The sequence below is a fragment of the Silurus meridionalis genome, chromosome 7 (assembly GCF_014805685.1).
Source record: "Silurus meridionalis isolate SWU-2019-XX chromosome 7, ASM1480568v1, whole genome shotgun sequence".
In the NCBI taxonomy this organism is placed as follows: domain Eukaryota; kingdom Metazoa; phylum Chordata; class Actinopteri; order Siluriformes; family Siluridae; genus Silurus; species Silurus meridionalis.
The window spans coordinates 6662616-6680407 of NC_060890.1; the positions used below are offsets into that span (position 1 = coordinate 6662616).

At 39.1% G+C, this 17792-nt stretch overlaps 2 protein-coding genes across 3 annotated transcripts; one reads left to right on the forward strand and one right to left on the reverse strand.

The window, feature by feature from the left end:
* Positions 1 to 698: 698 nt before the first annotated feature.
* On the reverse strand, positions 699 to 5996 carry mettl9 (methyltransferase like 9). Its single transcript, XM_046854165.1, is given in 6 exon segments — positions 699 to 1233; positions 1443 to 1627; positions 1707 to 1916; positions 3646 to 3754; positions 3757 to 3835; positions 5819 to 5996. Coding segments are annotated over 6 exon segments (966 nt in total). The 5' UTR covers positions 5993 to 5996; the 3' UTR covers positions 699 to 1024.
* Positions 5997 to 7946: 1950 nt separating this feature from the next.
* cdr2b (cerebellar degeneration-related protein 2b) lies at positions 7947 to 17001 on the forward strand. 2 transcript variants are annotated; one of them, XM_046854010.1, is made up of 6 exons: positions 7947 to 8074; positions 8184 to 8262; positions 10054 to 10166; positions 12455 to 12603; positions 12972 to 13088; positions 14661 to 17001. In XM_046854010.1, the coding sequence occupies exons 2-6, from the start codon at positions 8184 to 8186 to the stop codon at positions 15415 to 15417; spliced, it is 1215 nt and encodes a 404-aa protein (XP_046709966.1). In that variant the 5' UTR covers positions 7947 to 8074; the 3' UTR covers positions 15418 to 17001. The 2 variants fall into 2 exon arrangements, with proteins under 2 accessions (XP_046709966.1, XP_046709965.1); XM_046854009.1 differs by having other exon boundaries at positions 7973 to 8262.
* Positions 17002 to 17792: the final 791 nt, after the last annotated feature.

The window sequence follows — 17792 nt, forward strand, 5'->3', positions numbered from 1 at the left end:
TGCGGGAGCATTTCAACGAGCGATAATAGCGGCGTTACATGGACATCGGAAAATTAAGACCGGTTTAAAATTAATTAAGACCTAGAATAGCAAATGTAAGACTTTTTCATAGCTAAAACTTTCAATTTGAACATAAAGGCTGGAGTGGACGATTTGGAGTAGCCCAATAGTGGCAACCAGGTCTCCTCACCTGACATCAGGTCATGGGTTCAAACCTGAGAACCACCAAGCTGCCACTGCTGGATCCATGAGCAAAGCCCTTAACCCTTAATTGCTCAGCTCTATAACTAGATAGAAGTTATTTGTTCTGGAAAAGGGCCATAAAATGCACATTCTCTCAGTTTTATAACAGTGGTAGCTCAGTGGATAAGATGTTGGACTTCTGATCAGAAGGTCATGGGTTCAAATCCCGCTGCCACTGCAAGGTCCTTTAATTGCTCAGCTGTATAAATGAGATCGATGTACATTTCTGCAAATACAAATATTAAAAGGATATTCAGAAACTGTGTAGTTTGCAATGTTGTGGGTTTTTTTTATTGAAAATACTTCAGAGAATACATCCAGTCACCATTATTAAATAGAACAGCACCAGTGGTAATGAATCCAAAGTTATGTAAAAAAAAAAAAAAAAAAAAAAAAGTGCATCAGTCACATTCCATTATTCAAATGAGTTATGGACACTGTGTACTGATATTTTATCAGAAAACTCCAGTATGAAGAGTAGGCACAGGAGGCCACATGGCCCAGTTTTCCCATCAACCCATCAGCAGAACCTTTGTGTATCCATTGTCCATATCGTTTGATATCTGAGTGTCGAAGGTGGTTCTTCATGTGTCTGTATTGCTTTTTAAAAATACTTTCCCAGTAAACATAAAAAAATCCTTACCATGGCTTCAATATTCATTTGTCTGGAATTTTAAGTCGCTATAATAGTAATACGGGTTACAATATTTAAAATAGATCATTCGTTCTATTCATACACATGCCTTAAATCGGGTCCCTTGAATGTGAATTAAACTTCGACTCATTCCTGAGGCTTAAGTACGAACACGGCATCGTCTAGCACATAGTAATCCTGATGCATATCTCCCTCGCATAAATACGGCAGGCGTGTCACGGCTTCCACCTCGAATCCTATGCTGTGGAATATGATGTCGGACAGGTTCCTGACCTGCTCCTCCCAAGTCGTGCCGTTCACGCAGATGTGCTCTGCAGGACGCACCCATCTTCCTCCTGCGAGCGGGAGGTGTTTTTACATTTAAATTTAAATGATACATTTATTGAAAATGTTTTTATTTGGTTTGAAAGGGGCAGATGTAGAGGACAGGGGGAGGGTATGGAGAGACGGATGATCCGCTGTGGCGACCCCTGATGGGAGAAGCCGAAAGAAGAAGAAGTGAAAAAACTGTAATAATTAAATAATTTAAAAAAAACACACTTACGTATTTCCACATAAGGCTGAAAGGGTAGAACTACTGCGAGGATCAGCCGTCCGGTGCGAGGTACCAGAGCCTTCTTGATGTCTCTGAGCAGCTGTAAAGGCTCGTCGCATCGGTCCAAGAGGTTCAGACAGGAGATGATGTCATACTGGAAACCCGTATTTTGCCATTCGTCAATTTCCAACAATCTGACGAACAGAAAAATTGTTTTAATGGCAAAGTCATCGGATATCACTCTCGGTTCTAAGTGTAAGTATAAATGTGCACCTGTAGTTCTTTCTCTGGAGATGCCATCTCATAGGAGGCGACACTTCAGTTGCATAAACCTCTTTAAAGAACGAGCCCATTACATCCGTGACGCCTCCGTCCCCGGCTCCGAGATCCAGAAGCTTTTCTCCTTTCCAGTCGGGATCGATTTGGAGAAGTTGGCGAAATTGGTTCTGGGAAAAAACAAACATGGAGCCTCGGCCCAGAAACCTGTTAATAAACACCAAGAGAAGTGACAGAAGTTGATGAACACCATGACAATACACCTGTATGCATACAGTCAGGTTCATAAGTCTAGTCACAAAAGTCTGAATTTTGCCCCTGTATCCCACCTGGGTTTCTGCAGGTTTCACAAAGTCAAAATTAAGACTTTTTGAGATGGATGGATGGATGGATGGATAGATGAAAAGATCTAGAAGCCGAAAGAAAGTTTATATACAGTGTAATATGTAGATGTATGTAAGGCACAATATGTGTAGGGAAAGAGGGGTATATAAATGTACAGTATGTAATATTTACATTGTATGTATAATTGTACAGACGTTATATACAGTGTTTATACAGTGATCTAACGGTGTAGTGTAGAGTTCAGTAATATTTACATTGTATGTATAATTGTACAGACGTTATATACAGTGTTTATACAGTGATCTAACGGTGTAGTGTAGAGTTCAGTAATGTGATGGTGGATGGAAAAAAGCTTTTCTTGAACCTGCTGGTTCTGATGCGTATGTTCCTGTATCTCCTTCTTGTTGAAAGGTGGGTTTAAACAGTTTGTGACTGGGATGCGAGGAGTCCTTGATAATGTTGTGAGCTCTGCGCAGACATCTGCTGTGGTGAAGGTGCTCAATGGGAGATAGTTGGGTGCCAGTGTTGCGTTGGGCGGTTTAGACCACCCTCTGCAGGGCTTTGTGTTTACACACAGTGGAGCCTCCGTACCGTACAGTGATGAAGTTGGTCAGGATGCTCTCAATGATGCAGCGTTAAAAACATGTTAGAATCCCTGGGGACAGATGAGCTTTCTTTAGACCCCTCAAGAAGTAAAGGTGCTGTTGAGCCTTCCTAACCAGAGCTAATGTGTTCTGGTGCCAGGACAAATTCCCAGAGATGTAAACTCACAAAGCTGGAGACCCTCTCTACCTAAGTTCAATTGATGTAGACTGGGGAATGTCTCCTGCTGTTAGATTTCTGAAAGTCCACAATGAGCTCTTTAATCTTCATGGCATTGAGGCTTTGAATCTCTCCCTGTAGGCAGACTCGCCGTCGTTGCTGATCTGTTCGACCACCGTAGTGTCATTTGCATCCTTGATAAAGATGTTGGAGTTATGCAAAGGAGCACAGTCATGGGTAAACAGTAAAAGAGGGCTCAGAACACTGCCCTGGGGGATGCCGTTGTTCAGAATGAGGGTTGAGGTGAGAAACTCCAAGTCCAAGTCCAAGTCCAAATCTGCAAGTGGAGGTGCAGATACCCAGGTCACTAAGCTTAGTAATCAGTACAGTGGGGAGGACCGTATTGAACGCAGAACTAAAAACATCCTTATGTAGGTGTTGTTTTCATCCAGGTGGGAAGCTGAATGAAGAGCGGTGGAAACTGCATCCTCTGTTGACTTGTATGTACGATAGGCAAACTAATGTGGGTCCAGTGTAGGTGGGAGACTTGCAATGAGCTGATGGAATCGTTCACTTTAGTAAACCAGCAACCGAAATAAACGCCAAACTGTTTTTTCCACGGCTGGCCATTAAACTGCTTGTCTGTCGAGAGTCCAGTTACATTTGAGCCTGTGAAATAAAGGTGCTGTGGGGAAAAAATGCCTGCAACTCTTGAACAATCAAATGATCATATTGATTAGACCACTTCAAAATAAAACTCCAAATTTCGAGCGAAATTTCACACATTGGGGCACCATTCAAACACATGCATTTATTATAGAAAATATACCCGTTGATGGAGGTCCTTGAGATGATCGGGCTAAAGATGGAGGAGAAGAATGAGTGGTAGAGTTGGGTAAGGACACAGCCAGATTTCTCCACACTCCTCTGAAGAAAGTTTGGGTATCTTCATCTAACTGACTCTGTACGAACAAGTGCTGGATCTTTTCGCCTAGCAAGTCAGGAGTGCAGTGATACCACTGTGGGGAAGGGAAACATCATTATCATCATCAAAAGTTAAATTGTATTGCGCTTTTAACAGTGGAGATTATAAAATATGAATTTATACGTTAGTACCTAAAAGTGAGCCAGTAGCAAGGAAAAACACCCTGAGATGGTATGAAGAAGAAACCTTAAAAAGGAACCAGCCTTAAAAAAGAACCTGTCCTCATATATGACACTGAATATCCATTCATTATAGGTTTTTTTTTTTTTTTAATTATTGAGGTGTATTGTTCAGTCATTACAGAAATGTTCATGCAAACTGCAGTCCTGAACCTTTTTTATAGACTGTTGATATTACAGTTTTTCTCAGGTTCTTTGGAGCGTTTCTCTGATCAGAAATGGAATTCTCAAAACTCTTTGTTTAACCATCATGCGGTGCACATCATAAAAGCAATTTCTCATCGCCTTGATCAAATTGCAAATGCTTTTGTACATTCAATTAATTAATTGTGTACAATTGTCTGCTATTTCCCACATTATCAGTTGTCTATGCCAACCTGATCTTCTTCTTCTTCTTTCGGCTTCTCCCATTAGGGGTCGCCACAGTGTCCCTCTTCTGCACATGTCCAAACCATCTCAATCTCGCCTCCCTCACCTTGTATCCAAAACGTCCTACATGCGCTGTCTAATAAACTCATTTCTAATTCTGTCCATCGCCGTCACTAACCAACGAAAACCTTAACATCTTCAGCTCTGCTACCTCCAGCTCCACCTCCTGTCTTTTACTCAATGCCACTGTCTCTAAACCATACAGTATCGCAGGTCTCACCACAGTCCTATAAACTTTCCCTTTCACTCTCAAAGATACTCTTCTATCACAAACTACTCCTGCCACTCTTCTCCACCCACTCCACCCTGCCTGCACTCTTTTCTTCACTTCTCGAACACACTCTCCATTACTTTGCACTGTTGACCTCAGGTACCTGAACTCCTCCACCTTCTTCACCTCTTCTCCCTGTAACCGCACCACTCCACTGCCCTTCCTCTCATTTACACACATGTACTCTGTCTTACTCCTACTGACTTGTATTTCCCTTCTCTCCAGCGTGTACCTCCACCTCTCCAGGCTCATCTCAACCTGCTCCCTACTCTCACCACAAATAACAATATCAATATCGCAAACATCATAGTCCAGAAGGACTCCTGTCTGACCTCGTCCGTCAACCTGTCCATCACCACTGCAAACAGGAAAGGGCTCAGAGCCGCTCCTTGATGCAATCCAACTTCCACCTTGAATCCGGCACTGGTATATTATACTGGTTTCACCTGAATGGTTTTAAGCCCTTACTCATCTCGGCATCTGTTCATTGAATAAGTCATTGAATGCAAAATCAACTGGATAAACCAGTTTTCAGAATCTGTCAAGCCTAAACTTCTATTACACTTTTTTTTGTAAATGTGTCTTGAGTTGATGAATTGGGGAGATGAATCTTGAATTTCACAAACGGCAACCAACGATCGACTAGATCTCTAAAACAGGTCAAACTTGAATTACAATTTCTGAAAATGAATGAACAACCAGGAAACAACCGAAAACTATTACAGTACAATAAAAAAGTGTGAATCCTGTCCGGTCTCATGCGATCGATATAAACCAAAGAAATACTTTTGTGCTGCTGAAATTCATAGATGACGTACAGAAGAAATTCAGCCTCGTGCATTTTCAATCACTGCAACCCAAACAGTAGTTTATATCAGGAAATACTGAACATCATAATGACAACATGACCAAACATTGTGACGATCTTGTTTGTTTAGATCAACTAAAGATTTTGAGAAAAGTGGAGGCTTTTGCAAGAAATCCAATGTGTGTACAGATTCCTTTAAGTCCATCCTCATGATGATCTAAAATGTTATGCATCATCTAGTAAAGAATAAGGAGATCTTGAAGGAATAGTTATCAACCCCAATACATCAGTAAGGGATCAGAAGTTCAGGAGACATTTGGAGAGAATTACCTCTTGTACTTGGGGCTCAAAATCCGAGTTGGTCAGCGCGTTCATGAAAAGCGTCCGAGCAAGGGGACTTCTCGTGTACTTGGCAGTCCACATCTTTCGAGCTACCAAAAGAACTGAAACGTAGACCACCACCCAAACACCGAACAGAAGCGTCCTCATCTGTAGAAGACACATCGACATAAGAACAGGACAAGTACACGCTTCTCCTCTCACACAGTAAAACGCATCGGCGCTGCGCCAAACTCTTTCAATCCTACAAACAAAGGAAGGAACAAACAAACAAACAAATAAACAAACAAACCTGCAGGTGTGGTGCGATTTTAAAGTCCACATCGTCTCTCTGGACAATCCGTAAAGTAAACAATTCACTAATTCAAATATTTCCGTGAATGCTTCCTGTGTTACACGTAAAGGCGTCCGTCAAAAACAATTACGGCGATTATTGGTCCCACCAGAAGGTGGAGTCGTTTCTTTATTTATTTTTCTTTATTTATTTTTTCAGGAGAGTAGGATTCTTTCTCAGTTGCTTTGGAGCATTTCTCGAATCATCCTTAATATCTGCAAACCAGTAAATGCACTTCTCAAAGCAATATGTACAAACAGCACAACACATTGGATTTCTTGCAAAAGCCTGTACTTTCTTTTGTTTTGTTTTTTTTTTTTAAATCCTTAGTTCATCTCTCGAAAGTTACTATTTGTGTAAATGAACAGCTCATTGGCAGCAGAATGATAAGTCTTTTTGTGATTGTTCACAAACAAGATCGTCAAAATGTTTAGTCATGTTGCACAGTTTCAGTATTTTTTCTGATATAAACTATGGTTTGGATCTCAATGATTGAAAATGCAAAATTCTTCTGTACGGCATTTATGAATTTCAGCAGCACAAATATGACTGGACAGGATTCACACTTTTACTGTACTGTACTAGTTTTCGTTTGTTTGGTTGTTCATCCGTTTTCAGAAATTGTAATTCTATGTTTTGCTCTGTCTGTCGTCAATTGAAGGTTCACGAGATTCACCTTTGACCTGTTTTAGAGAACTAGTTGATCATTAGTTGATCTGATGCCGTTCACTCGCCTTCATTAGTGACATTCAAGATTCATCTGCACAATTCATCAATTCAAGTCACATTTACAAAATAAGTAACATTTTAGATGACAGATTTTAAGCTTGACAGATTATGACAACTGGTTTAACCATTTTGCATTCAATGACTTATTCAATAGACTGATGCCGAGATGTTTTAGGGGTTGAGACCATTCAGGTGAAACCAGTATAATATATTTTAATCAACTTGACATAAACAACTGATAATGTAGAAAACAGCAGACAATTGTACACAATCGATTAAAAGCATTCACAATTTGATCAAAGCTACAAGAATTGTTTTATGATGAGCACAAGTGACTACATGATGTGGAGGTTGAACAAGTAGTTTTAAGAATTCTATTTCTGATCTGAGAAACGCTCCAAAGCAACTGAGGAAAAACATACTTTTACTTAAATAAAGTACAGATACTCAAAATAAACTACTCAAGTACAGTAACGAATTAAATTTACTTCGTTACTCTCTACCACTGTATACTTTAAATATATTTTACACGTATGAATTTATAAGGGTGCCAATATTTTTTTTTTTTTGGGTGAAAAATTTTTCACAAAATTCTTTGCTCAAAAATTCAATCACATTATTTGTATTCACCTTTTAACGATGGACATTGTCCCAAAACAAAGGTTATAATATAACCTTCAAAATGTTTAAATGAATCTATATATTTATATCTCTAATAAATGAATAAATGCAAGAAAAAAAAACTCTTTAAAGAAACTTTAAGAGGAACCAGACTCAAAATGTAATCCCTCCTCATCTGGGTGACACCGAATGTCCATTAATTACACTTCCATCATTGTTGAGGTATCACATGTCCACTGATAGAAGCAACTGTAAGCCATTGCAGCAGAATGTTTATATCCACCAAGGGTGCCAATATTAATAAAGATTACCGTATGCTGGTGGACTGAGGACACATAAAGTGGTGACATCACGGATTGAACCTGGATTGTACCTGTACTCTGTACGCCTTTCAGGTCCACACATATCATTAGACTGGTGATAAACCTGGCACGGATTGCGTCACAGCGTTATCTGAGTTACAGAGAGCGTGCCACGTTGATCTCCTCCTTCCTGTTCTCCTGAGAGAGAGAACGATAGAGACAGAGTGAGAAATCCATCGTTCTGTGTTAATTGTGAACGGAGTAAGTAAAAGGGAACGGATGCTATTAGAAGTAAATTTATGCAATTAGAAACAGACGCAGCACTTTGCTTTGGTATAACAGCTGTTCATTTCTGGTTTTCCGAATGAAGATGCTTACGGACATGATAGCAGAGGAGTTCGAGATGAAAGAGGAAGAACAGTGGTATGAGCACCGAGATCTGGAGCATGGTAAAACAGCTTACTTTTTTATTCTGCCATTGAGCATCTAACTGGCTATTTTTTCAAATACAGAACATGAGCCTGTGTATTACAGATATTTCGTTTCCTCACTTCATTTTGAAAGACACATTATGTTTACGCTTTGAGACAATAATGTGTTCGAACACAGAGATATCTGTGACGGAAACATTGCAGCTCCTACAACTGATGCATTGCACCACATCCTGTGACAAGACAAGTTCCTCATGAATGAGACTTGACAGGAAGGAGCGATGATGAGAGATGGATTACTAAAGAAAGGAAAGCATTGAATTGCAGTTTTTCTCAGTTGTTTTGAAGCGTTTTTTCAGATGAAAAATCAAACTCTCTGCACATCATGTAGTCAGTCGTGGACGTCATAAAAGCAATTTCCAGTTGAACAAATTGTAAATGTTTTGGTACATTCATTTAATTAATTGTGAACAATTGTCTGCTGTTTCCTACATTATTAACTGTCCATGTCATGTTGATCAAAATCTATTATACTGCTTCTCACCTGAATTGTCTTAACCCCCAAAACCGCAAGGCATTTCTTTGAAACTTTTTTTGTAAACGTGACTTGAATTGATGAATTGTGCAGATGAATCTTGTCACTAATGTCACTAATGGAGGCGAGTGTACGCCATCAGATCAACTAATGATCAACTAGTTCTCTAAAACAGGTCAAAGGTGAATCTCGTGAACCTTCAATTTAATGAGCAGATAAAAACAGAGCAAAACACAGAATTACAATTTTTAAAAATAGATGAACAACCAGGAAATGAACAAATTTTACTACAGTGCAGTCAAAGTGTGAAGTCTGTCCGGTCTCTTGAAATCAAAATCCCACATACGGTATCAGAATCAGAATCAGGTTTATTGAGCAAGTGTGTTGACACTCTCAAGGAATTTGGTTCCAGCCAATAGTGACTCTCGAAAGAACAGACATGAACAACACTACACATTCAGTTTGGACTATACATGACAATACAGACAATGTGAGACAATACAGACAGCAAGAGTATTTAATAGGTTAAATTAAAGAGTTACTTTAGAACTTTGTACAATATACAGCAGCAATAGTGTGTGTAACATATACAGATGATGTGATGACTGACAGTTCTGATAATGCTGTACTTATAGATATGAAGCAGAGAATATAATTATGGTGAGTTGTTAATGAGGGTGATTCCTGTGACTGGCAGTTTTGGTAAACAGAGTTCTGTAGCGGCTGAAAGGTGTGAAGGGTCAGTAGTGATTTTTCCTGCCCGGTTTCTGGTTCTTGTATGGTATTAGTCCTGGAGAGTGGGTTTTTCTGCAGTTTCAACACACAGTTAAAACTGCAGAAAAACCCACTCTTACAGGACTAATACCATACAAGAACCAGAAACCGAAGATTCCATTTTTTAGTGTAATCCAGATTGTTTACATTGGGAAACACTGAAACTGTGCACTACATTAAGTATTTTGAGGATCTTGTTTCTGAACAATGACAAAGGGACTTGTTATTCTGATGGCAATGAGATGTTCACTGACACTGACACAAATACTTCACTGTTGATGTTCACTGACACAAATACTTACTTTTAACAGGCTTTACAGGCTTTTGCAAGAAATCCAATATGTTGTTTGTACAATGTACTTTTCGGTTTGCAAATATAAATGATATAATATATTCATGTTACTGCATGCCATTTTATTTCAGTCTCATTTGCTTGTATGAGCTCAGTCAAAAATCTTGTGCTTTTGTATCTTGTTTGCTTCCATTTTGACACTCTTCAGATCTTCATTTGGCTGCTGAGCTGGGCAAAACCCTCCTGGAGAGAAATCATGAATTGGAAGAAGGTCTCCAGGAGATGTATACCACCAACCAGGAGCAGCTACAGGAAATCGAGGTACAGACAATCATCCTTGAAGCATCATGAAGAGTGTATGAATCCTTGTTGTTTCTCAATCTGTAGTTGGCTTCTATTTGCAATACTTTTTTTTTTATTCATTTGTTTTAAACCCAAAGCAAATGACTTGAAGCGTCAACAATAAGGCTTTCGATCAAACATGTTGAGATTCTGACAGTTTGTATCCTGACAGTGTTTCAGCCATTTGTATCCAGGATTCAAGGGAGCAAAATTGGCCAAGCTCTCATACCTGTAAATTACAGTTAAACTAGGACATCATGGGCTTTTGTCAAAGATTGGGTCAAAGATTTTTTATCAAAGATTTGGTAAGTTTGCTATAAGTTAACACATTAGTCTCAACCCTCACCAGCTGGTAGTTGTGGTCGTGGTATGACTGGGAAGAGCCGATGGTTGGATCGGAAAAGGTGTAAATGAAAAAATTCCAAAGAAATTAGTGGGGGAAAAGTCCCTGGTTTCTTTAAATACCAAATTCCAAACACTGATTTAAAAGAAATAATAACTTAAGTGGCTTTGGTTTGGAGTATTTGACGGACTGAAGCCGTCATAATAAAACCATGGTTCTACACAGTGAATGGTCAGATAGATAAATAGATAGATAGATAGATAGATAGATAGATAGATAGATAGATAGATAGATAGATAGACAGACAGACAGACAGACAGACAGACAGACAGACAGACAGACAGACAGACCGACCGACCGACCGATCAGGCATTACATTATGAACGTGAAGTAAATAACACCTGTTAGTGGGTGTGGTATATTAGCAAGTGAGTAATTATTCCTTAAAGTTGATGTGTTAGAAGCAGGAAAAATGGGCAAGTGTAATGATTTGAGCGAGATTGACCAGGGACAAATTGTGATGTCTAGACGACTGGATCTAAGCATCTCCAAAACTGCAGCTCCTGTGGGATTTTCCCAGTCTGTAGTGGTCAATGTCTATTGAAAGTGTTCCAAGCAAAGGAACAGTGGATGCATGTGTGGAGCGAAGGTTGGCCCGTGTGGTCCGATCCAACAGACGAGCTCCTGTAGCTCAAACTGCTGAAGAAGTTAATGGTGTTAATGCTCGATGAATTAGGACTATTTTGGCAGCAAAAGGAGGACCAACACAATATTAGGCAGGTGGCCATAATGTTGTGCCTGATCAGTGTGAAATGTTATGCCTGATCGTATATTTATAAATATACAAACAGGTCATATTACATGCAGGATGTGTGTAAGCTACAAAATATGTGTGAAGAATGTTGAATATAAAAATGTACAATATAGGATATGTACAATGTATATTTAATTGTACAAAAGTTATACTACATATTATATATGCAGATGATATATAGATATGAGGATAGTCTAGAACAGGGGTCACTAACGTGGTGCCCGTGGGCACCAGCTCACCTGCAAGGACCACATGAGTAGCCCGCGGGCCTTTTCTAAAAATAGCTGTTTCCTACTTTGTTAAATCATTAATGATAATTATTATGAGAAATCATTAACATGATCGGTGTCTTCACATAGATGAATATCATTAATTATTAATAATAACATATAATAAAAGATAAATTGAGCAAATTTGTTGTTTCAGATCAAACTGAAAACTGTGTATATCAAACTGGTAGCTCTTCACATTAATCAGTACCCAAGAAGTAGCTCTCAGTTTTAAAAAGGTTGGTGACCCCTTGTCTAGAATATACAGAATATACATATCTATGGATAATCTGGGTTTACAATGAATTATATACAGGATAATTGAGTAGAATGATTGAAGGACTACTGGAGTGACCTGAAAAATGTTGACCTCCTGTTAAAGTTAATATCATAGAACCTCCGTTGTTGTAGTTGTTGTAGGGTTCCTTTAATGTATAGTGTCTTATGGTTCATGTTCATGCTTATGGGTTATGTTAATGATGAGGTCTACCTTGTAATAGCGTGGGTCTGTAAATTATTATGAGGCTTAATGGGGTCAGCCTTTGTTTCAGAGATATGGACTCTGTAGATACTGTATACTGAGAGAATGTTCCGTTTATTAACTACCATACATTTATTTTATGTCTCAGGTTGACTTAGCACTACTGGGAAAAGTATCATAATCTTTTATTAGTGTCTGGTGCATTGCAAGTCACTGATAAGGCCAAAGTTAATATAATGTATATTGTATATCACTACAAAGTGACACACATATAAGATTGTCCACAAGCTTCATTAAATAATTGTGAAATAGATTAGAATACAAATGGCAGATTTCCTAAGGTGTTTTTCTTTTTTTCAGCATCTGTCTAAGCAGGTGGAAATGCTCAGGTCAGTGAATGATCAGCATGCTAAAGTCTACGAGCAGCTAGACGCCACTGCACGGGACTTGGAACAAAGCAACCAAAGACTCGCCATGGAAAACCGTTCAGACCAGCTTAAGATCGAGGGGTAAGACAGACTTTATGTCTGTGTGTGTATGTGTGTGTGTTTGTGTGTATTTCACATCGAAAGATAAATACTATATAAGCTTCTTACATATGCCGTTTATTTTGCGTACAGTGAAGTTCATAGCATTTACAAACTGCTTTATCCTCAATTCCATTCTAGGAACATTGGGCTTGGAGTAAAACCACACATACACACACATTTACACTTGGGGTACACCTACCAGCATTTTATGTTCAAGGTGGGAAATAACCACAGAATTTGAAGGAAACCTTTGCATACATGCTAAGGTCATCCAAGCTCAGGATCAAAGCAGAGAGCTGCGAACATCATGGAGTGTGAGTTAAACATGAGCTTGTTCTTCTTTGCAGGCTCACAGACACCATCAATGAGCTACAGAGTCAGGTGGAGGAGCTGCAAAGAAAGATCGAGAAGCTGACACCAGATCTTCTGGATCCTGAAAAGCCAGTTATCAGCCAATCAGACAAGTAAATATCTTAATCATTGACCACAACAAATTCAATTTGCATGATGTGAACAAGAATGTGAATGGTGTCAAATCTGTAAAGTATTGGTATTAAAATAGTTAGAACCAGGGGCAGATCTACCGGGGGGGCACGGGGTGGCGTGTGTCACCCCAGCATTGGTAACCCAATGTATAAAATATAAATGTAATTAGTTTTCTTTGATCAGTTTTGCTCATTTACAGCAGCAGTGCTTCATTGTGATGACATAAAAAAACAAAAAAAACATATACCTGTAAATAATGGCAAGAAATCTTGTCTTTCTATTAAAGCGTAGTCCGAACAAATTGATTAACATCTTAACAATTTTGTATCTTAACAGTATGTTGTTTCGTCACTGGCGCCTTCAGGATTGTCTGATTATTTTGTTCCTTTGATCAGAAAAAAAGTTTTTAATAAACAGATCCCCCAACACATCTACATACATCAACTTTGAGAATAGTTCTGATAATGAAAATATTGGCAATGCAGCGGAGGACAAATGATAATAAACAGAATGAGTAGCTCACCTCTCATAGCTTTCGGTCCGTGCCGTTAGTTCTTTTGTCATGTGACTTCCATAGTTGTTGTAACAATAATGTCAAGATTAGGACCAGAAAACCTGATCTATTGCATTGTGAAGCATCTATAGGAGTCTGGTGATACAAGAACAAATGATTCGGACCAAAGGATTCGTGAGATGAACTACTCAATTTTGTTTCCTGTGAAATGCACTGGATAGAGTCTATGGGAGTCACATGATCAATAAAAGAATTAATAACTCGGACCAGAAGAGTTGAATCACTCAATTCTGTTTCCTGTACATAACCTATGGAGATTTTGCTCATGCGTTTCCAGTAGAAAATAAAACGAATCACTCTTAAGACTCGTTCTTCTGAGTCTCATTAAGGACACGTTCCATATGAACAAATCGTTCATCGATTAATCGTTACCAGTGAGCAGCGCAACATGTGAAAGGAGTTTTTTTTCAGCTCTAAAGATAATCAAATATCACCAAAGGTCTACAATGGCAGAGAGTAGATTGTCAAGTTTGCGAAACTCAGCATTATTTACACCGAACAGTGTATATTCAGTGTTGTCACCCCTCATAATTCATGCCACCCCAAAAATTTTTTAGGATCTGCCCCTGGTTTAGGACTGGAAATCAATTTAGGCTGATCTACGGTATAATTTAAACATTTCACCTGGTTCATAGATTTACTTGAGACCATGATTTTACAGGAACTATTACATAACAAGGAACAATGCATCAAAATCTGTCTCTTAGTACAATTCTAATATTCCAGATTGTTTTAAAAGGATGGGATTCCCGATAGATAGATAGATAGATAGATAGATAGATAGATAGATAGATAGATAGATAGATAGATAGATAGATAGATAGATAGACAGACAGTCTGATTGATTGATTAATTGATTGATTGATTGATTGATTGATTGATTGATTGATTGATTGATTGATTTGATAGATCCAATTCCAGTCAAATTCAATTATATCCTCTTCATTAGTCTGATATATAGCTCTGTGTATTACAGGTATCCACCCAGTGAGCACTTCGTATCTACAGGCACTTTGTCTCTAGAAGAACACCAGTGGGAAGAGGAGGAAGATCACTCTGCACTTTTGCACTCCCTGCAGGCAGAGCTGCATTTAGAGCGAACCCTGAGAGAGACGGCAGAGCACGAGGCCGAGGCTCTGGCCCGAGAGATCAGTGAGCTGGAACCACGTGTGACTCTGCTGCAAGCCTATAAAACTCGTCTGACTGAAGTTGAGGCTGAAGTCGAGGAACTCCGGCAGGTGGTGCGTTCGGATTCAGCCTCGCGCATCTTTCCGGATGCTCTGAACTTCTATTCAGAGGAGGACGTGAGTCAGATGTGGGAGACGAGGCAAGCGCTGAGGTGCTCCAAGAGCGAAAGGCAGATGCTGGAAGCTGGCAGCAAGGATGAGGAGCTGAGACATGGGGAGCACATAGACGCCTATAGGGGGCATTTTGAGGCAGTTGAGAGCCAGGGTATGTCACTGCTAAATGAGGTGGACGCTCAGTACAGCGCCTTGAAAAGCAAATACAATGCACTTCTGCGCTGTGAAGATCTGTCGCAGTCCCGGGTGCAGTGCGACAAAGCCGTGCAGACATCCACAGCCAGTGAGAACTCGACCCGAAATCCGGACAGACTCGCACGTCCTCAGGACCAAGCTCAGCTTCCTGAATACAAAGTGCTTTTCAGTGAAATTTTTACTTATATACAAAAGAGCAAAAAGGACTTAGAGATAAACAGGGCCATATCAAGTTAAAAAATGTTCAATATTATGCATTTTCCATGTTCAACCCCTCAAGGCTGTTAGATTCGTCCTCCATAGAAATCCCAGCAGGCATCAGGTATAATAAGGCAATGAGAAGATTGCCTAGATTAACAGAAATCACAAAGGGATGAAGATATTTAAAGCACAGCCAAGCTAGAACTTCTGATCTCCCGTTTAATAGCATATATATATATACCTAACTGAAAATGATTTCTGTATAAGATCATGTACTGCTGATGTGGTGCTAAAAAGGTATACAGAAAAGGACTTATTTGAAACCCTTCATCTGGCTTTTAAGCGGTGGCATCAAAAAGTTTCAAGACTAGCTGTTTACAAGAAAGTAATTTATTTATCTACGGTTAAACAATATCACTTTTAAAATAGTCCCCTTGCAAGGCAATAGAGCACTTACAGTGTTCCTGCCACTTTTAGAATACGTCCTGAAAGTTTTCTTTTCAAAAGTCTTCTTTTTTTGTGCTGGATCTCTGCAATGGTGTCAAAACAGCGAGCTGGATCTTCATCTGAAGGCCGAAGTCTGGCGAGCCAATTTGGCGAGTAGGGTGGGTGCGGAAGTAAGATGTTTCCGGTGAGAAACTAACATGTGAGGAGATCTCAGTGATGGAGTGTGTACGTGGTAATGCACGTGGTAGGGATTGCACCAGTTGCACAGGTCCCCATGTGCCACAACAAAAGGTGCAAGTGACTAGAATCTCTGTAGCATGAACATTAACTTCACTGGAACTAAGAGGTTCAAACTCTGAATAAACCCTTGTTCTACCAGATAGTAAAGTGGGATTCATCAGTCCAGAAAAGACACTTATACTGCTCTGGAGTCGAGTGGTACCAGCAGTGTATAATACCACTTCAGCCTAAAGCTAAATGATTGCTAAATTCATAAGCTGTTTATAAGCACAGTCTGCTTCCTCCTTGTTTTGTAGTTGTCTTCGCTTGTGTTCAGATCATCTTTCTTCTGCTACCAGACAAACTTCTGACTAAACCAGCTCTTATTAAAGGTCTCTGCTCTCGCATGGACTCTTCCTTGTCTTATCACTATTACTCTTTCCCAGCCAATCATTCGGAAAACTCTTCTTACCACTGATCAGTGTGGCATATATACCTTGTTTTACTAATAATAAAGGGTGACTTTTGCCATTTAGATTTTAAGTGTCAAATTCTCCTAAGGTCTTAGAGAAGAAAGTTTGCAGTGCTTTTTTTTATCTCAACAGCTTGTTCTTCCAATACTTCCAATACATAATTTTTTTTTAGTATATGGATATATAAGGTGTGTGACTGCTTGGCCATGAAAACTGAGGATAGTTGGGTTTATTTTTTTGTACTACATGGAGGATATAAATCAAAAGATCTTCCAATTGAAATACTTAAGTCACCTGCCCATATTTCCGTAAAAAAAGCAATCAGCTCACAAAGACAGTTTAAACAATGCTTTATTTGCATCTCTTTTTTTTAGCACATTTCAACATTTGCCAGGTCATAACAGTTTGGGTGACGTGTCCATTTCTTTCTGAATATGTGGAATGATTGAAAATGAATAAACAAGATGTTGATGCTAGAAAAAAAAAACATGGTAGGATATAAAGCAAAAGAGCACATAAAAAACTGATATTTCCCCTGAATAAATTAGCGGCACGTTCGCACGTCCTAAAAACAAGAGCGAAACATGCAGAACAACTTGCTTCATCAGTTAAAACCAAACCGCAGCTTAATACAGTCATCAAGCAGCAACTGTTAGGAAATCCTCAGGCCGCATGTCCACTGAGGTACAGAATTTCATAATTCAACACACACAATTTACCCCAGAAAAAAATAACCTATAATTCTCACACATACTGAAATACAGCAAGGGTCTGAGATCAAATGCTTGTTTTGTTTCCCTAAAATATCAGTTTTGAACTCAAGTAGATCATCCAGCTTTCCAAATGATATACATACCACAGTCTCATATTACAAGGCCACAACATAATGCATGGCTTCCCATCATTTCCGTACATGCTTTCAAGAACATTTCATGTAATTAAAACTTTATTTTTTTATGTAAAAGAATACAAATCTCCGTCCAGGCTCTCTGGGAAACATGAACAAACGTGTTTCCCAGAGCTTTTGGTGTAGCTGTTAGTTGGAAAGTAAAGGTGGCGATGGCACAATAGTGCATAGTGTTCTTTCTTTAACATTCAGGCAAAATGAAGCAGATGAGACGGATATGAAAACAGACAGACCCTGTTTTTTACAGTATATTACTATTTTCATGATGTGGAGAAAAAAAAAAAATCTTTTATACTTTCTACAACACTAATCCCAAAAAAGTGTGCAAAATGTAAATAATGACAAAATACAATGATTTAAACATC

Coding starts and splice junctions, on each gene's coding strand:
- cdr2b (XM_046854009.1), top strand. CDS start 8,178: ATGAAGATGCTTACGGACATGATAGCAGAGGAGTTCGAGATGAAAGAG. Junction 8,263..10,053: donor GCACCGAGATCTGGAGCATG/GTAAAACAGCTT, acceptor GACACTCTTCAG/ATCTTCATTTGGCTGCTGAG. Junction 12,604..12,971: donor GACCAGCTTAAGATCGAGGG/GTAAGACAGACT, acceptor TCTTCTTTGCAG/GCTCACAGACACCATCAATG.